This window comes from Rattus norvegicus, chromosome 13, assembly GCF_021556685.1.
Source record: "Rattus norvegicus strain SHRSP/BbbUtx chromosome 13, alternate assembly SHRSP_T2T, whole genome shotgun sequence".
Classification (NCBI taxonomy): domain Eukaryota; kingdom Metazoa; phylum Chordata; class Mammalia; order Rodentia; family Muridae; genus Rattus; species Rattus norvegicus.
Window position 1 is genome coordinate 104236125 of NC_141546.1, and position 21693 is coordinate 104257817.

The window sequence follows — 21693 nt, forward strand, 5'->3', positions numbered from 1 at the left end:
CACACACAGACATACACACACATATACACACGCCCCACATACAGCATACATACCACACACACACACACAACACACACACAACACACACACCACACATACCACACACACAACACACACACACAACACACACACACGCACACACATACACACACACCACATACACCATACATACCACACACACACCACATACTCACACACCACACACATACATGCACACACCCCACATACACCATACATACCACCCCCCCACACACACACCACATACACCACACACACCACACACACACCCACACACACACTCACACACCACACATACACACACACGCACACACATACACACACACCACATACACCATACATACCACACACACACCACACACTCACACCACACACACACACACACCTGACATACACCATACATACCACACACACACACACGCACATGCACACACACACACACACACACACACACACACACACGCACACACACGAGTCCATTTAGTGTTTAGTGTTTAACCCCCTGAAGGTAGATAATCAGTGAACAATTAGACTGAGGCTGAGCAGGGCTGAGAAAGAAGCAGATGCTCTGTGGGTAAAGATGGCACCTGGGCAGCGCTGGTGGGACTGATGCTCCGTGGGTACCTAGCCTGATGGCTGAGTCCATCTCAAGGACTCACATGGTGGAAGGGAAGAAGTGTTTTTAACAGAGAAGTAGAAATAACATGGTTTTATTTTATTTTAGCTTACTTATTTTCATTTACTTATTACTTGTGAGCATGTGGGTTCCTCACTTGCCATGGTGTTCATGCTTGTAGAAGCTGCTTCCTTTCTTCCCTTGTGTGGATCCCAGGGGTTGAACTCAGGCTATCAGGTGGACGTGAATGCCTTTACCTGATTAAGTCATCTTTGGGCCCCATTTTACATTTTACACAAGTCTGTGTTAGTTTCCCAGTGCTCTAACAAAGCATTTGAGATAAATAATTTGTAAGGAGGAAACTTTTGCTCACAATTCACAGGTGTCAGTCATGGTCATATGGCCCCGATACTTTGGGCTGGCGTCAAAAAAGGGTATCAGGACAGGGAGAGCACAGTGGACAGCTGGGAGGTAAAAGTGAGATAGGAGGCAGCCGTTACCAATATTCTGTTTGAGGGTCTACCCCCAGTGACTTATCTCCTGTCACTGCACCCTCCTCTGAGACCGCACATCACAACACCACTATCGGCTGCAGGCCAAGTCTGCAACACATGAGTTTAGGGGAGACATTCCAGACCCATCCATAACAGGATCAGTCTGGCTGCTGTGTTGGGCATCCGTGATGAGGGAGCACAATATGAAGAGACACAGGATGCTCAGATAGAAAAAGACATGGCTGAGGGGCTGTGGAAATGGAGAAAGTTCTGGTTTCTCCATGTACTGTTGAACGCTCGTGCATAGAAGATTAGAGAACCAGTCAGCCACAGGGAAAGACAAAGAAAAATTCAAGACCGGTTTGGGCATCCGGAGCTTAAGGCTGGAATGGAGTCTGCCGAGCACAGGAAGACTGTTCCGTGGGCTTGGATACAGAAAAACTGGAAGTTCAGGTTGGAGAATGTTAAAATGAAATGTGCAGTCGGCATCTGCATGGAAACGTTGGCTAGACAGCTGGATGGACGAGTCTGGGGGTTCATCCAGCTGGAGCTGCATGCTGCAGTGCTGTCAGCATATAGATAGGATTTCAAGCTGTGCTTCGGAATAGGATCATGGGGGGGGTGTGCAAGACAGGGGATCTGTCGGCCACCCTGGGTGCCCTGAGTCTTTGCAACTGCAGATATCCCCCCCCCCCCTTAAATCTCTGCTCTTGTTCTCTCTCTTCTGGTCTGTGACTGGACTGCTCAGATGAGGATAGCAGTAGTCTCCGAACATCAGCCCTCCATACCTTTGCTAACCTTGATGATCCACTCCCTCCCCTGGAACCATCTTTGAATCCTCTCTGTTAGGTCCATATGTTGATACTCAGTAGTGAGATAACCAGAGGCAACTTACGTTGTTATAATTCATCGGATGGTGGGGGGATGTTCTTCCTTCCGTACTGGGTCAGAGTTATTCATAAAATGCTGACCCCTGGCCATCCCTCAGGTGTTATTTCAGACATAGCACTCTACAAATCAGGTTGTCTCCCCTCATCATGGGCATTTCCCTATGTCACTTCCAGGATGATGATTTAATTGTTGATGTTGACAGGATTATTATTTTTTTTCTGTTTCTGAGACAGACTTTCACTTTGTAGCTCAGGATGGCTTAGACCTCTATGTGACCGAGTGCCTCCGAATTTACAGCCCTTTCTGCCTCAGCCTACTGAATTCTTGGATTATAAGTGTGCACCACAGTACCTGGTTCTCATCAGTCTTTAAACCAGTGGTTTTCAGCTTTCCTAATGCTGCGACCCTTTAGTACAGTCCCTCATGTTGAGTGACCCCCAGGCATAGAATTATTGTTGTTGCCACATCTTAACTATAATTTTGCTACTGTTATGAGTCATCATATAAATATCCGATATGCAGGATGTCTGACATGGGACCCCTGGGGCAGGGTTGTTTGATCTTCCTGGTGGGTTGTGAACTACAGATCTAGAGACACTGCTTCAAACATTTCCATTATCATCCCCTTCCTAGACATGACAATGGCTACCCCAGCTTTCTTTGGAAAGTGTTTGCATGGCAAATGTTTTTCTAAAATGCCCATCTCTCTTATAACTTACCAGTTCTAGAAAGCCTTGTTAGAGTTCAGCACATCATCTTCTCTCTTAACATTTTTGCTTCACTTACATTCTTATTGCCTAGAGTGTCTTTTTTATATTTTCTTTTCTTTTAATAATGAAAAAGACAGTGTGATTGTATTACCATCTCAGCACTATCTTCCAACTTCTTACTTGCTCTGTGGAGCCCATGCATGAGCCTTTTTTATTTTCCAATCTGAAGACACCTAGGGACCCTCAAGCTCTGACCCAATACAGTTCTAAGCCAGCTATGTGGCTTCTGACTCGTCTTCTCTATAATTCCTGGTTTCTGTTTGTTCCATACCTCTTTTTTGTTTTGTTTTGGTCTTATTTTCATTTGTTGGGTTGTTTTTGTTTTTGTGGGTTTTTTTTTTTTTTTTGGTTGTTGTTGTTTTGTTATTTCCATTCCGTTGGACCACATCACAGGCAATGTTTCAGAATGCGCACAGAGAATGTAAGCATTTGAGTCCTTGTTCCCTGACGCAGGCTTTGCTGTCAGGTTGGGTTGATATTATGCTCTAGGTCCTTGTGGTCCGTGTGCATACAGTGTTCTATAGAGTCATCAAGAGGCATAGCAGCAAACAGAAAAAGAAAGACACCCAGGAGCAGGGGTTATGTATACAAATGTCCCAAGACATCAAACCACAGGATGCAGTGGGAATCCCAAGCACCCCAGTGCTGTATAAATGTTGCACAAAGGGCAGAAGCAAGAGAAACAAGGCTGGAGAGGAAGTAGGGTCTGTCTATTATCTGCGAGACTTAGCTGTAGTGCTAAAATGAAAGGGAACCTCAGAATAACCATAATCTGGGTAACAGCATGTTTAGAGATATGATTCAGAATGATCAATTACTTCAAGCAGCATGCAAAGGATGTCCCTGAGGCCAGAAGGAGCAGCTCCTAGGAGTAGAGCAGCTGGCAACAGATCATTAGGGCTCCCAGTGCTTTCCCAAAACCTGTGGACTTCATTCTGGAACAATGATAAAAGACCACATTGTGATAAAAGCATTTATGTTTTAGAGAAATACCTTGGAACCATTGCTCTGGATACTGTTCAGGAACATGGAGCCATATTGAGGTAGGACAAGAAGAGGTAGATACAGTGTATTTGCTGCCTCTGTAGATGTGTGGGGGTGTGGAGTAGGAGGGTGGGGAGGTGAGGGGAAGACAACAGTAGCCAGTGTGGAGAAAAGGTTGTACTTGGTGTGATGTGCCAGAAGGAGAATTAAAAGCTAGTGAGTTCTGATTAGCCATAGGGGTAGAGGGAACAGAGAGGCTTCTGAGCCAGCAGATGTGTAGATGAGGACACATATCATCTTAGGGAAAAGATGTCATCACCTGGGATGATGTGCATTGCAGATGTGGGTTTTGTACATCTCTCTCCTTTTACCCTGGAATGTGACCCACTTTATTTGTTATCCTAATCACCCTCTCACCTGGATCCCCCTACTTTTGGCTCATATCTGCATGGTCCCTCTTTCAGTCCTCCAAACCTCTGTACTGCAATCATATTCAGAGCCCTTGCTCATCTTTCTAGATGTTTCCCCCTTTCTGGCACCATTCATTCTTTAGAAGCAGTGTTGATCATTTTCCCAGGTCCTCCTCTGTCTGTTCAGGGTCTCCTGCTCCCCCATGCTCTTTCCTTCCTGAGTCTTAGCCGCATGTGCAGTGACAGACAGATACTTTGGAATGTGCATCATTTTTTGTGAATAAAATTTTCTACAAGAGTTGAACCTTCATGGAGGTAAGAAGTATGGCTTTAACCATCATTGCTGTTTCCAAGATTAGAACAAATGCTGACTGAAGGGACAGATGAGAAGACTGTCCTGCAGTCTCTTTGTCTCTGGGCCACAGAGACTCCTTGTCCCCAGGGTGAAGGGATCCTCCTCAAACAGTTCTCAGCTACCATTTGAGAGATGGATGACTAATTCCCAGACAGAAATGTATTCAAGATCCATCTGAGGCTACTGCATACAGTTTGGGGAAAACTGTGCCTTCCAGGTGTCCAGGATGAAACACCTTGCATTCTGGGTGAGGCAAGCCATGCTTGCCTGGTCACTCCAGGTAGTAACCTGCAGAAAGATTAGTTTTGTTTGAGAAACAGTTGAGATGACACTATGGAGCCCCCTTGAGCAGATTCACACACTTGTAGACTATGTGCACAGTCTGGGTTCAGATCCTGATTTCTCCTGAACACAGTTCAACACTGGGATCCTGAGATGAGCTAAGTGCATATATGTTAGGTAAGCAAATGCATGCAAATGTGATGTACTGATCTGCCACCTGTCTTTCTGATCTGCCTGTCTTTTGTACAGATGTTCTAACATATTCTGGTTGCTAGGCAACGATATAGGTAGTCCCTGTTATAGATAGTGACAGAAGGGACTCTCTTCTCTTCAGGGATGGTTAGAAACCCCAGGGTTTATGGGATTTATGAAGCTAAGATAACTTTGAGTCTTCATGGTGATTCCTGCTAATGATGTGGGAGAATGCTAAAGGCAGGTGGCTCTTCTGAGGCACACCTTTCACTGAAGAGCTTGGTGCCCCTGCCTGCACTACTGGGCATTCTGTCCTGTCTTACTCAGGATATTGAGGTGGTCTACATTGCACCAACTCTGCTGTAGGCACAAAACCCCTCATCCTATTCTTCTCAGGGACAGTGCTGATCCCCACATGGATGCTGATGGATAATATAGTGCTGATGACCCTGTGTGGATCTGATGGATAATGTCACAGAAAGTCCCTTGAAATAAGTGAGTGAGCCAAATTCGAGAATGGACAGATCAGGATGCTCCTACAGGGCAAGGACAAAGTTCTTCTCTTCAGCTTCCACCTCTCCTTTGGCCTCATCTACACAAGGAGACATCAGGTAAGCTAACACTTTAGTCGATTCTATGAAGAAATAGAATGGGGACACATGGTGACTGTGTCTCATCAGATGACAACAGCATGGATTATATGGTACACCATTGTTTCATGTCCTACTAAGAAGAAACTTTTACACAGGTGTACAATCATGACATGAGTGTCAGAACCGTCGATATAGGAAAGAATGAATTCAGAGATCAACAAAATATTTCTACATCGTTCTGCTCCCAGATAATTTTTTCAGTTAGTAATTTGTTTTAATGATCTTTCTTCATTATTATAAGGACCTAGTTCATTGTAAATACCATCCACTGATATTCCAGACAAGGGAATAAAACAATCATTTGTCTGTTGATGAACCTTATTTTTGGATTTGAAAACAATGCTTTCATGATGTTTCTCGAATATTTTGTGCATTTTCTGAATGTTTCCATTTACCAGGCTAGGATTATAACATCACATAAAAGTTTGGCACTGTGGATTTGTCCCCATTAAGAAAAAGAGAACTATCTACAATCTAGCTACAGTAGTCATTTCTCCAGGCCCTTGTCAAATCTGGATAACAATGTTTCCTACTTCTCCAATCTCATTGGCCAAAAGCTACATTGTGCTATATAATTTGTGCTTTCCTGTTTATCAGTGAAGGGAAGCGTATTTCCCAGTGTGCTTTGGCCATTTTCCTTTCTTCTCTGGTGCTATGACCATTCGTACCTTTTGTCATTTAACCATCATGGGATCCTACTTTAATTAACTTACAGATGGCTTTATATAAGATTAATAGTCTGTACGCATGTAAAATTCGTTTTCTTCCATCTCTGATTGCTCCATACTTCTGTTGCTTTTGTTGAATGTGGTGGTTTGAATAGGAATGGCCTCATAGATTCATGTATGTGAATGCTTGGTCATAGGAAGTGGCACTATTAGGAGGTGTGACCTTGTTGAAGGAAGTGTGTCGCTGTGGGGGTGGGCTTTGAAGTCTCTTATATGCTCAGGCCATGCCTAGTGTGGCACACAGTCTCTTCCTTGCTGCCCTCAGATCAAGATATAGAACTCTCAGCTCTTTCTCCAGCACCATGTCTGTCTGAATGCTGCCATGATGATAATGGACTGAACCTCTGAAACTGTAAGACAGACCCAATTAAATGTTTTTCTTTATAAGAGTTGCCTTGGTCATGGTGTCTCTTCACAGAAATAGAACCCTGACTAAGATACTGAGATATAACTTTTTTGTGTAACTTTGGTGGCCTATCTTCATCCTCAGTTTGGATTTAGAAACACCTGGGAGACATACTTCCTGGCATGTCTGGGAAGACTTTTCCAGAGAGTTTGAACTGCAGAGGGAAGATCTGTGGCAGGACCCCACAGACAGGGGTCCTGAAGTACGTGTAAATGGGAGAATCAGGGGCATACTGCTCTTTGTCTGTCTGCCTCAGACTCCAGGGTCACCGGTATGGTCACCCCTCCCCCGCCATGATGGGTAGTAGGTACCCTCACACCATCCTTCCTTCAGTTTCTTTTTGCCACAGCTATGAAAAAAGTAAACAGGGCAGCAACACTCTCATGTTACTACTGTTTATGGCTTCTAGAATTTGTCATGTTTAGAATGTCTTCCAAACTACATATTAAATCAGTTTTCCAGTTGTGCATGTGCGCATGCGTGCGTGTGTGTGTGTGTTCAATCATGTGAGCATGTGTACATTCCAACCTTTTATCAAGAGTTTAGTTTTATACATGTCATGCAGGGGGATATAACTTTTGAGTTTTTAATTGATTTTCTTGTTGTTGCTAGTGGTTTTTGTTCTTTGAGGGTCTCACTGTGTAGCCTGGGCCAAGCACAGACTCAGTCCTGTTGTCTAAGGCTACAAAGCCCTAAGACTAAGGTTGGGCCACTAAGCTTAGCAACCTTCTCTGTCTCCTTAGCAGATTTACCTCGTGTTCTTTGTTAAGTGGTTCATCTTCTTCCCCTGACCTGGAAGTGGTCTTTAGCACTGGTTACATTTCTTTGTTCATCTGTTCCTTTCCTAGGTTTTCAAGTTTACTTCTAAAATGTTTTCCCCAGCCTTTATATTAATAATTACTGTCCCTTTATATTTTTGTAGATACTTAGGAGAAAATGGTAGGAGAAAGAGATCAAAATGTACATTGAAAATGTTTTCTTCTGTGTGCCGGCCTCTAAGATTTTGAGCATCAGACAATTGTACTGAACTTACATGACCATCATTTCAATAAGATGTAGTAGTTTAATTCTAATAGTTCACTAGCTGATATGCTCCATCCAACATTGCACTGGCTTTCCATGAAAGACCTTTTCTCTTCTTGGTAAATTTTAGAGTGATTTGTGGAGTTCCATGAACCAGTCTCTGAAATTTGATTGAGGTTGTATTAATTTATACAGCAATTTTATTGCATTAATTTTCAAGGTAATGTAATAGAATAAATTAGAGAAGATAAATATACTTATCATTTTGGGTCTTCCCCATTCAAAGTTACCTTACCTTGATGTGGCCTAGTTTCCTTTTTTTAAAATGAAAATGAGAGTGTAATTTAAACTACCTATAACAGCTCTGAGGAAAACAAAGAAATAGTTTACCTTAAAGTAACTTAGACAACTTGGTCATTGAAAGAATGTAATACGGTGGTTAATGTTGTTACCAATTGTGCACATGTTTCTAGATATTTCCTTGTATCTTTACAACAGGGTTTTAGAGCTTCAGTCTTAGTATTTATAATGTCTGATTCCTATTTAATTTCCACTGCATATTCCAGTTGTTCACTGCTAGCACATAGGAAAAGTATACATTAAATATCTGAATATTAATTACGTTGTAGGATCTGTTCTCATTTTTTTCCTGTGTTCTCAATGTGGTGTTACTGGAAAGCACCAAGGTTGGAAGATTAGAAGCCAGATTCAGAAAATATAAGTATGTCATTTCTTTACAAGGTTGATGCATCAGTTTTCCAACATCAAACATACATACATACATGTATATGTATGTATATATGTGTGTATATTTATTTATATATATATTTGTGTATTTTATATATATTTGTGTACACACACACACACACACACACACACACACACACATTCTCAATGTTGTATTATACTTGTCTTCCCTAGCTGGAGCACATGGAGTATTGCACTGCATTGGCTATAGGGTACCCACTGCCATCAGTATCTTTGAACATTGTCTTTGACCATCTTTACTTGTGATAGTTTGTGTGATAAATGTTCCCCATACTCTTGGACTTTTGAACACTTGGTCCTCAACTGATGGAGTTGTTTGGGTAGGTTTGGGGGTGTGGTCTTGCCAGAGGAAGTATGCTGTTGGTGTGTTCTTAGAGGTTTCAAAGTCGCACACAATTCCCAGTGCACTATCTCTGCTTTCTGGTAGTGGTTCAAGATGTGAGCCCCCAGCCGCCCCAGCTGCCATGCCTTTCATTTCTCCATGGTGATGGTGACTGACTCTTATTACCCTAGAACATTTCTTTAACCAATTGCCTTGGGGATGATATTTTGTCAGAGTCACAGAGAAGTAACAAATACAATGTTGTACACAATCATTTTATCTGAGGTCAGGGAGCAAGTCGTTTGGAGGGACCTTTGAGAGCTGAGTATGTTTAAGAAGAGGACACAGCTTGATGGGTCCCAGTCATTGTTGTGATGTTCCAGAGAGGATGTGACTGAAATCCATCAGAATTCACTAAGAGATGTTGGAGGCATAACTCCCAGTAGATGATACCAGCATGACTGTGAGTCTAAAGGAGTATCTTGTCTCCTTTGTCAACCTATCCAGATCTGTTGGTCTGCTGGATAACTTGGTTATAAATTTATGTTCAGAAGAAACATATAATCGTTGCTATTACTACCAGATTGTTTTTGAAGCCTCACCAAGCAAGGCCTCTTCATGGAGATTTCTTGATTTTCTTTTATGGCCCCTCTCTCTTACCTTTCTCCTGTTTGAGCCTCTCTCTCTCTCTCTCTCTCTCTCTCTCTCTCTCTCTCTCTCTCTCTCTCTCTCCTGTCTGTGTTTCTCCCTCTTCTTTTCCCCCCTCCCTCCCTCCTCCTCCCTTCCCCCCCCCCTCTGGGAAGCACTCCATGACCTCAGATTGATTTGTAAATTTATATTTTTTTCGGTGTGTGGGGCTCTTGGGTTCAGTGCTGCTGTGCTGGGTACTGCTGAGGCTTTCCTTGGCTCATCCTTGTAGAGATGACACCCCCTCCAGTGTGACTTGGCTCGGTTCCGCTGAGTCAAATGTATGCAGCACAGAAAGGGGATACGCCAGCAGCTGGAGTGGCTGAGCGGAAGGAAGGAGGTTAAAAGGTATTAATCCCATTTGAAACAGCAGGCCGACTGCTTTCGGATACAATGCCATGTTTAATCCCCCTAACAATCTTGCAAGAAGAGCCGCCATTGCTTGCACAGACAAAGTTACGGTAGCTCAAGGAGGCCGGCGTTCGATCCATGACTGTTCACTACAAAGTCCATGGCTGGGCCAACAGTGCCATCTCATTTTGACTCCCAGCTGAAGCTATCAGAGATGTTAGGCCTCCCAGGAATCCTGCAGATAAGAACTGGGTCACATGGGGACCAAAAGTGAGCTTCCACGAGCTGAATGAGCCACATGGCCGTGCGGTCTTTGCAGGTAAAAAGTATTCCATCAAGATTTTACCCTGTGGATGAGTCAAGTTGTTCCCAGGAGAGAGAGAAGCCCTGGTCAACAGACAAACTCCAAATCTACTTCCTGGTCAGCACACTTTCCGGACTGACTCTTCCAGTTTTGCTTAGTGAGTTAAGATCATATGAACCAGGCTGAGGATACTGTAGGCAGACAGAATTAGCAAAAATTCTTTCCCACAATACAGCCCTCCATTCTTCTAACATACCTCAAGTGCATGCCCTCGGCCAGCACAGATCTGCTGAGAGGAAGATTAACAATGATGACAAGAATAGTCCCTGACTTGATAAAACAAATATCAACTGGGTCAGGGGACAGGAATTGCCTGTAAGTGACCTTGGGTTCAGTGTGTTCCTCATTAGTGGGGATTGCACCATCTTAAGTATTTCAGTGCATGCTGACTCTGAAGTTAGACATTAGACCACTGCCCTTGAACTCAGTCAATATTTGCAGAAGGTGGGGAGGGGCACAGGCTGCAGAGCCACAGAGAGGGAAACGGAAGATATTTGGGGATAAAGTCTGACTTTCCATCTGTTGATGTTCTAGAAAGAGTCTTTGGAGTTACGTGTTCTCTGTGAGGCTGGGTGTGTGATAAGGACAAAGGTGGCTGGTAAGTTTTTCACTGAATAAAACACAACTCTGCTTTAGTCCAAACTCCCCAGTCTCCTCGCAAGATAAGGATGAGCTCACTGAACGGATCCCATCTCTGGATCAGCAAACAGTCCGTGTGGGTCAAATTCCAGCCCCAGCTCTGGGCTCCTGCTCTTTGGGGCCTCATCGATTTCCCTTTCCTGAGGCTTTGGGGTGAGAGGTCAGGGAAGGTAGGAGTGTGGGCGGTTAGATTTCCTGTCTTCCAGTCATGGAGTCTCTGATGGGGAAGCATTCAGTTTCATTAAGCTCAAAGGAGGTTCTAACTACACACTGTCTTCTTCTTCATTGCCTGGTCTCCTGTGTGGCCATCCACCCAAATGCGAGGAAAATTATGTATTATCATATATATACATGTATGTGTGTATGTATATAATATATATATTTTTTTCTGTTCTGGGGATAGGGCCCAGTGTCTTGTGCATGGTAAGTAAGTGTTCAACTACTGAACTACAGCCCCAGACCTTGCCCCATTTATTTTGTAAGTTTGTTTCTTTTCTGATCATGTACCCTTGAACTCTGGTCTAGTTTAAGTAAACCTCCCTCCTGGTATAATGTCTCCCTTATCTGTGCTTGAAAACCATTATTCTACAGGCCAACCCAAAACCTAAAAGCAGCATATATACATGCATATGTGTGTGTATGTGTACATATGTGCACATGTGTGCATATGTGTGTATAAGTATATGTATGTGTATATGTGTATACATGTGTATGTATATTTGAATGTGTGTATGCATGTATATGTGTGTAAGCATGTATATCTGTATATGTATGTATGTGTATACAAGTATGTGTATCATGTAAATATATATGTGTGTGTATATGTCAGTATGTATCAATGTGTATGTGTGCCTGTATATGTGTATATATATGAATGCCTGTGTGTTAATGTGTATATGTCTATTTGTATGTGTGCATATGAATGTGTATATATGTATGTGTCTCCTGATATGGTATTTGGACATGTAGATATGTGTTATGTGTATGTGTGTGTACACGTGTCTCTTCCATTTCTGACATACCTGCACACACACCATGGGAGGATAGGGTACATACCCATTCTGTATTCCCTGCATGGGTTGTGACCAGGAACTCCAAAGAGGCTCCTTTGGGCTGTTAAATTGAGGAGAGAAAAGAAAAAAGGCTGCAAGGGTGGTGGCATTGAAACACATGACACAATTTGGGGTAAGTATGCCTCTGTTCTTCATTGTGAGCAGTGACTTCCCTCTCTGACTTCCTTTCCTTCAACTGGATGTTGAACACAGGTTACTCCAGGTACATCCTACTGCACATTTTACTCATTCCTAGGCTCAAGGATGACATGATGTCAAACATGGGGGAAAATGATGACTCAGAAAGATGAGAAACAGTGGCGGGGCTTCTGCTACAGGGCTGAGCTTATAGCCCCATAGCACAGAGACTATGTGGCTGCCTTCCCCATGTGAGTAGAACTGCAGATCTCTGGCATGGGCTGGTTAATGCAGATAGCACACTGCACATATTGACAGGTGACTCCATCCTAGGTGGCAACCCTGTTCTCCTCAGACAGCAAGTGGCTCAGCCCTCCTCTGCCTCTGTCTCTGTGAGTTTACCTCTGTATAAGGATGTGGTGTGTTTGCTTGCTGGAAAAGCCCTAAACATAACATAAAATTATTAAGTCCCCTGATGGTCACACAAACCAAGTGTCAGGGGCCTCAGCCACAGAGTGGAGGGAGGAAGGAGTTCTGGGTTCACATTTCCAGGGAATGTGACAGCCCGCACAACAGGGAGAGAGCAAGGACCCAAATGGGCACGAGAGTCCTGAGACTAGGGAGAAACTAGGGAGAATTTGTTGATAACAATACCCAAGTTTGATCCCAAGAACCCTGGTAAAAATGTCAGATACAGGGACAGATGTTGATAATCCCATTGTGAAATCAGAGGCAGGAGGATTCCTGGCACTCACTGGCTAGTATTTAACTGGCCCAATGAGAGTAACTGTCTCAAAGGAAGTGTTGGTATTTTTGAGGAGGACAACTGTGACTGTCCTCTGGCTTCTACATGTAAGTTCGTGTATACCCGTGTGCCACCTCCCAACACACACACACACACACACACACACACACACACAAGAATCTTGGGATAGAGATTCAGTGGAACTACAAGGAGAAAGTAAGTCACATTTTAGCAGAGCCAAGGGAACAGGTCTGCCATGCCTAACTACTGGGGTGCAGGTGATTGACAGCCAGACAAAGCACTGGCAGAGAGGAGTCTCGTGCATCTGTCTGCTCTTCTGTGAACACTGTTCTAGCTCAGCCTGCTTTCAGTAGAACAGTTAGAGATGTCTCGCCCATTCCCTGCCAAGCTGACACACCATCCCTTTAAAACTATTCACCAATGCCAATAAGGAAAAGTCTCCCCACAGATCTTTCTATTACCGTGACTCTTGTGATTTGCAAGACTGTGGGATTTCTTTCACTTCTCAAGTCCAAGCTAGAGGGCAGAGTGAAGTGGGAGCTCCTGGTTTCTTTGGAAAGTCAGTTATGCCAAATGATGTTTTGCTGGCCCACATGGGTGAAAGGATGTCTTGCTAAAACAGACGCATAAAAGGACGCTTGAAGAAGGAGTATAAATATGACCCCACAGTCAGTGGGAAATGAGCACTGAACATTGGTTTGCTTTACTCCACCTTGCTGTTTTACATTAACGACATGTATATATTCATTCGCTTCCATGGTTTCGTGTCACTGAGCTCAACTTGTGGTAATGCTGCTGTTGAGAGAAGCTCGCCTGAGAACTGCTCATGAGGTTCTTGCAGCAGCCTCGCCTGCGGCCAATTGTCCTGAGTTCCTTCAGGATTGAACTACAGCTGCTGGTTCATGCTTGGTGTCAGCCTGACGAAAAGACTGGCCTGTAGCTGCCCGTTCTTGTGTGGTATCTGCCTGGTCTGATACTGGTCTGAGGACTGGTCTGCACCTGCTGAGTCATATTTGGTGTTTGCTACAGGACTGAGCTGTTGCCCAAGAAGGTCGAGCTCACCCCCAAAGAACTACTGCTGAACAGGTCCGCTTCCCTCATATCCTAATAATGTTCTCTTTCACTATCTCTCTGGGTGGTAGGCTAGAGAGTAAAATGTAGGTTGCAAAAAAAAAAGTATGCCTACAAAAGAGGGGCTGAGGAGGAGTGGCACTGCTGAGCTGTGTGTCATTTTGCATGGTCTGGAGGCACACACCTGTCATCCCAACACTCAAGAGCCTGAGGGAGGAGCATAAGGAGCTCTAAGCCAATCCAAGGTGCAACAGTGAGACAATAGTGAGTTCTTATCTCACTAATGAGAAAAGTACTAACCCTACAAACTCAGAGACAGGCCTGGCAATATGTTTTAGCAGGTAAAGATGCTTGCAGCACTAACCTGAAAACATGGGGTCGATCCCTGAAACCTAAGTGGAGGTGGAAGGCCAGAACCTCCACATACACATCCCTCACAAGGACAGGCACGCACACACACACATACACACACACACACACAGACATACACACACATACAGAGACATACACAGACACACATACAGACACACACACAGAGACATACACAGACACACATACAGACACACACACACAGAGACATACACAGGCACACATACAGACACACACACACAGAGACACATGTACACCCACACATATACACACACGCACATACAGACACACATACAGACACACACACACAGATATACACAGACACACATACAGACACACACACACACAGATACACATGTATGCCCATACATATACACACAGACACACACACACACACATGTACCCTCACACACATACACACACAGATACACACACATACCCCTCCCACACAGACACATATATACATACAGATACACACACAGAGACACACACACAGACACACACAGACACACACAGACATCCCCCCCCCCACTTTCTTTAAAAGTCAGGGATAGGCATGAAGCAGGTGTGGTGATACAGATCTGCCATGCTAGCATTTGGCAGCTAGAGGAAAGGCAATCCAAGTTCGAGGTCAGTCCCAGCTGTTTAGCAAGTTTGAAGCCAGCCTGGGGTATATGAGACTCTGTCTCAAAAATAAAATAAAACGGACACTTCCTCTCTTCCTTTTGCCACACAAAGTGTTTCCCATATGGTGGGAACTCTTTAAGCACCGCACATTTTCTAGAGACGGTATTATTTGGGTCAGATTTCTCCACAGCCTACCATCTTACTGTTTCCTCACAGGACATAAAAGTAAATAAATAAATAAATAAATAAATAAATAAACAAACAAACTAGGCCGTAATTAGAAGTCAACATCTCAGAAAACGAAATGCCAGGGCTGCTTTGGTATAGAAAGGAGAATTTGTCTTTAATTGACATACTGTTCTAGACTTCTTTTTTGTTTGACACAGGCTCTCACAGAGCCCAGGCTGGCCCTGTATTCCTGACTCTCCCACCTCCACATCCTGAGTACTGGTGAGACACATGTGTAACACCATGTCCAGTTTCATGTGGTTCGGAGCCTGGAAGCCAGGGCTTTGGGCAAAAAACAAAAACAAAAACAAAACAAAACAAAACAAAAAAACCCCAAAAAACAAAAAACAAAACAAAAAACAAAAAACATAAACAAAAAAAAAAACCCAAACCAAACAAAGCCCTGAGCCAAACTGACACCCCCTAGCCCCCAGATTTCTCTTTTCTTCTTTGTTTAATACTCGAAAGTATTAAAGGCAGAACTGGTTCCAGTTGCCCCTGGCTTTGTCCAAAGCCTTTGAGTTCCAAGAAGACAAAACTTGAGAGGTGGGCAATGCAGCCAACTGGTGTGTCAGAAGGGCTAAGTCTGATCTGTGACAGGAGAAGATGGGGGCCTGTGGCACTTGAGTGAGCCAGCGGCTTGCACAAGACACTGATCTCCACTGGCATGTCCTCCTGTGTCCTCCTGGGTGCACATCCAGGTCTTCCATGGAGAGCACATGTCTATGGCATGTTGTTGCTGCTGCTTTTACACGTGTTGCGGTGGCTCTGCTTGTTTTTGCCCTGTTTGCTCATGAACATGAGCCTTATATAAACCTCTGCGTGTAATATATGAACAATGTAACATGAGTTATTTTGAATACTTAGTTAATTTTAACCCCAAATCCATTGAGACCAGCTGCTTTGAGAGAATATGAGCAGATACTGCCTTCTGTTTTGTTTCTTGGATAGCTTTGATCCTTTTTCCTATGGATCTCGGATCTATTAAAGTTTCGTGTGTGTGTGTGTGTGTGTGTGTGTGTGTGTGTGTGTTGCTTTTAGGCAGATTATAATTTCTCTCCTCTTTTGCTTAGGAATTCTCCTACCTCACAAGGACACTTCACACATGCAGTTGTGATGAGCTGGATCACTGGATACTGAGTGGAGGGAAGATAACTCCCAACCAGTAGCTCGTGGGTTTTCCGGGTTTGGGTACGTCTTCTCTCCCACCCTTTCTCCCTCCCCATCTCTCTCATACCACACACTCATGCGCGCGCGCGCACGCTCACACACACACACACACACACACACACACACACACACACAGAACACCAAGCTTTGAGGCTTCGGTTTAGTCACTCTGTCACTTGCTGAGCCAAGAGGGATTGGAGGGAGCATTTTTTTTTTAATGGTTACCAAAGACTTTCTAATTGTGAATAACCGGAAATAAGAATATTGGTTTCGGGCAATCGCTTCCCAATTGGTCAAAAGTCACAAGGACATCAGTTGCTCTGGTGACTGGGACCTGGGGCTCCATTCACTGAGCAGTTTCCAACACGCAAAGCACTGGATGTTGTTTGCACAAACACCAGGCAAAACCCAGTCTTTCTACACCCACGGGGTTTATTTGCAGACACAGGCATTTTTTCCAGGGTAGCTGCCAAAGGTCTCCTGAGCCCTCTCACAGCACCTGGGCAGCCCCGTAGGGGTCTTTGCAAACATTGCCCTGGTTTCTACCAGGAGGCAGCACCCACACATTCTGTTTCAATTGTGATGGGCTTACCCACCCTGCGGAGCTGGCCGGGCAGCTACAATTTTGAGTTCAGGAATATGTGGGTCCCTGGGTCCTCTGCTCCTCAGAGTCTCCTGGAAGCTAGGGTGCATTCAGGTGTAGTTCTTAGTCACAACCTAACATGCCTTTGCAAGAGGACAAAAACTGCAGACCGGGAAAGAAAGAACGCTAGCCGTGTTCCGAACAAATTCCGCGCCAGGCTCGCGCTTCTTCTTTGATGTCACCTCTGTTTGATAAAATCCACGCAGTATTGTGTACTTTAATTTTCACACGCATCAATAAACATGTCTCATGCAATCCAGCGAGTCCTGGGCAATCATTTCTTAGAACTCAGATTCTGCTTTAAAAGACAATTTCCTACAACCTAGTTATTCTATTTCAAATGCACACTAAAAAATCTTATTTATTTACTTATTTATTTATTTACTTATTTATTTATCATTGTGTGTGGGTTATGTATGCCATGATGTACATATGCCCCGTCAGTGGATGCCCGTGGAGGTTAGGATTTTCTGTCTACCATGTGGGTTTTAGAGATAGAACTTGGGTCCTTATGATTGGCAGCAAGCTCCCTTAGCCTCTGAGCCATCTTGTCAGCCCCCCTCCCCAAGCACACATTTTTACACAGAGATCTTTTATTCTACCCAGGAGGTCATTGTCTTAAATAGAGAAGTACTTCACCAGAGAACATTTTAAGCTCCTCAGTATGATAACGAAACTGCTTTTGTTAAAAAGGTTTTGACCTGGGAGCCACCCGAAGTAAGACCACATTGCTCCACAGTTCTGAGGAATAATCCCTCAGACTTAGATCCTCTCTAATGCCAGGGCTGGAGAGATGGCTCAGTGAGTCAGAGTGTTTGCTGCACAAACATGGTGACATGAGGTCACGTTTCACCGCCCTGGTGAAGAGCCAGGTGAGAGACCCTGACTCAGGATATAGTGAAGAATGGGCAATCGTGTAACATGACGTCCTTCCTGCTTTAAGCTCTGTAGACATGTGTGTGAACACACATACACACACCCCAAGCATACACACATGCACACAACCTCTTTGGTGCTAATCTTTATTTGTTCCTGACCAGTGAGAAAAGGGCCTCCTCCTGAAAGGTCTTATACATGAATGAGAGTCCACAACTGGGGACAGGAAATTGGTTCCAGGGGTGTTAGGCTGGAGGCATAGGCTGGGCAAGATGCAAGGAACACCCCATAGCAATATCACCCAGAGACCAGGCCTTAGTGCATGGGGAAGGCCTCTCTTGCTCACACCGCTCAGAGGCAGGGGACTTTACATCACATGAAGACATATTAAGCCTTTCCACATGCAGCCTTTCTCAGTGCAAGACTCACACTACCCCGGTAGTCACCTGGCCCAAAAGAGGAGCACAGGGGCCTTGATCTCTTAACTCTGTCTTTACTAAACAGTCCATCACTGGGAAAGAGGGAAAGGCAGGAAGCAGTAGTGCCCAGTGCTTGGCAATGGGCCAAGGCACCGCAGGGACGATAGGTACACAGAGACTGGTCTTGTCAAGTGCTGTCCCGCCATCTTCAAACTCTTCTTTTGCCTCCCCTGCTCTTTGACATACATTTCTCACAAGAAAGAAAAACATTTTTAAGGTAATTTTTTTCTCTTCACCAGAAGCGTGGCATAACATCTGTGTAGGACTCTCGACAGCCCTTGACTGGAAGGTTCACCCAGCTCTCCTGGGATATTGGAAGGTCGCAGTTGGGTGAATGTGGACAACACTTTCCTTGAATTTGATTCAATGTTCACCTCAAAATTAACCCACGTGGCTTACCCCAGAGACCCCGTCCTGGTGATGAGTGGCAGCCCCACTTATTTCTCTCAGAATGTTCACAATCTTCCGTAGTCACCCGCCTTTTGCCAAGTCCACTGTTTTCTCTTACACAGGCTGCCCTTGTAGTTTACAACACCTAGTGCAATTATTCACAGTGCACCCGGGTTCCCAGGCATGGGGGCAGCTGAGCTAGGAGGATTGTGAGTTCAAAGCCAACCTGGATAACTTCCCTGCTTAGGAGACCCCAGCTCAAAGAAACAGTGTAGACCTTCATGTATGCAAATCTTTTCTCTTGATTATCAAGGACTTTAAGTCACTCTATTTTTTCTGGTCTGTATTCATCATGCATAGTGCTTTCTTGACCCTCTCTCTTTCCCCTTTCTGTTTTCCTATTGGTCACATTCCCCCTCAGTCTTCCCCTCTGCTTACATTCACAAATAGGATGTGATTGTCTGTCTACGTAAAATAGGTCTCTGCAGGTAAGCACAGGCACATGTGCTTTGGTATGTCCCTGGGACTCTGTTTCTCTGTATCTGTTCCCCGCTCAGATACGTGTTGGTAGATTTTTTTACAAATAATATGTGGAATTTTAATTGCTGGCTGGAATGCGTGCCTGACCTTTTGACATCACCACATGTCACAGATACCTGTTCACCCCTGAGAACAAGCTTCAGGAAAATAATCAAAACAAAGTATCACAATGTTTTGAGTTTAGGGTTGTGCTGAGAAGCGGTTGTGGGCATTCTTGGCCGTGTATGGGTTGGGTACACGTGTATGGAAAACGTGTAAGTTGTTGATTATTTTATCAGTTAAACGAACACTACTATACTGTTTATTATTGTGAAACATGTGTGTTCCAGTAGGAAGTGGGTACTGATATCCCTCAAGACACGTGTGGAGCAAGGTTTGGGTCAGAAGGGTTTAATATCAGGATTGGGAACAGTGGTCTGTTTGATTTTAGAAAACCTTCAAACAGTTTTTAGATTTTTATTATTTTTAATTATGTGCCTGTGCCTGTGTGTATGTGCACTGTGTGCTTGCAGTACCTGTAGAAGCCAGAAGAGGGCATGGGATTCCTTGGAGTTGGGAGTTGGGAGTTGGGAGCCATCCATCATGGGTGCTTGGAACTGAACTCAGGTCCTCTGCAAGAGCAGTGAGTTCTCTCAACTGCTGAGAAGCAGAACCCCAGAGCAGTATTTTACTTAACCCTCCTACCAGAAAACCTTTCTTTCTGCTCTAACATGCTTGGGCAACTGTGGACTATTCAGTCTGCTTAGTGCACAGAAATGGAAGCTCGCTATACAACTGCATATTTTCTCCTTTCCCAGAAGAGCGGATGGGGAATGGGGATTCTTTTTGCTCTACTCTGGAAATAAATATTTTGGCATAGAGAGATGAAGGGTTGGCTCTTTGCACACTTTAACTAGGAAAACTGGAATTTAAGCTGCCAAAAAAGAACCCAAGATAGAAAAACCACTACAATTATTTGATAAAGCTTCAATATCATGTTGACTCCAGGTACCCGTGTACAGTTACACCAGTGCACAAAATTCTCATCATTGAAGTGAAAGTAAGGAAGGCCTGAGGGGTGGTGTCAGTCTATGATAGGGAGCAGAGACACGGTAGAAGAGCTGAGGTGACTGGCAGACAATTTGCTTCGGGGTAATTGTTCTTATTCTTGATAAAAAAGAAAGGGGGGGATCTAGGCCACTTTTAGTTGCTCTAGCAGAACACTAGAGTCCAGACATTTTAGTAAAAAGTGGTTTATTTGGTTCATACTTTTGAACAAATTGGGTCGTCTCATCCACCCATTCACTCCGGCAAAGACATGGTCAGAACCCGGAGTTGCTGCTTTGAGGGCAACTTGTTCTTGGGGGGAACTTATCGGGGTCCTGGAAAAACTGATCAATCCTTTGCTGTGATGTAGGTTCCCCACCCCCAACCCCATGACCTAGTTGTCCTAATGTGCATCCTGCCTCTCACAGATCCTTCCCCTCTCTTCTTACTGCCATACCAGGACAAGCTTTCTGGTGGTTGAAACCTTGGTGAGCATTCTCAAACCTATCTAGGCCAAACAGGTACATAACAAACAGACACTCTGTTCCGAGGCCCAACAATGCACGCAGAATTAGGAAACAAGTTGCCAATGATGTCGAAAGGAACATTTTAGGGAGGTGTTGAGCTTTTCCACTTTTCTACTTCTGAGTCTTACCGACTCATGCTTGAGTTCCAGGCTTGAGAGTAACTTGCTAGCATGGGACCCTCTAGAACATCTTTTCTCTCTCTAATTGATGGTAGTAATCGACAGCTTACAGGGGTCTATGCACTACAGCTCTTAGAAATACTGTGTGCGTGTTCATGTGAGTGTGCACACACTCATAGAGGTCAGAGGACAACCTTGTCTTTTTTTTTTTTTTACCTTGTTTGAGAGTGGATCTTGTTTTCCTTGGTGTATCCTAAGACTGTCTGGTCTATGTACCCCAGGCTATCTGGTCTATGTACCCCAGGCTATCTGGTCTATGTACCCCAGGCTATCTGGTCTATGCACCCCAGGCCAGCTTGGTCTTTATCCTCAGGCTAGCTGGCTTGTAAGCTTCCCAGGGTCTCTCCTGACTTCAGCTTTTCGTGTCTTACTGTAAGAGTGTTGGGATTATAGACTCTCGCACCTACATCTGGCTTTACGTGGGTCCAGGTCCCAACACTCACATGGTAAGTCCTGTTACCCAGGAGACATCGTCCCAGGCTGGACCACATTTCTCTTCCTTCAAGCTGAATGATGGTCAACCAAAGTTGATCAGAGCAAGAGTCTCTCTCTACAAAGAAAGTAAGCCATTACAGCGAGCCTCCCACGACACAGAAAGGAGATCTCTGGGCCATCGTGCTGGGGTTGCTCCGGGCCCGTGTTGGGTTGTATGAATGAGA

The 21693-nt window shown here is 44.4% G+C and overlaps 1 protein-coding gene across 1 annotated transcript; it reads left to right on the forward strand.

The window, feature by feature from the left end:
• The first annotated feature begins 5542 nt into the window (after positions 1 to 5542).
• On the forward strand, positions 5543 to 21691 carry LOC148001877 (uncharacterized). Its single transcript, XM_087581911.1, has 7 exons — positions 5543 to 5623; positions 10270 to 10411; positions 10965 to 11106; positions 13939 to 13995; positions 20290 to 20341; positions 21391 to 21480; positions 21593 to 21691. The coding sequence occupies exons 1-7, from the start codon at positions 5543 to 5545 to the stop codon at positions 21689 to 21691; spliced, it is 663 nt and encodes a 220-aa protein (XP_087438037.1).
• Positions 21692 to 21693: the final 2 nt, after the last annotated feature.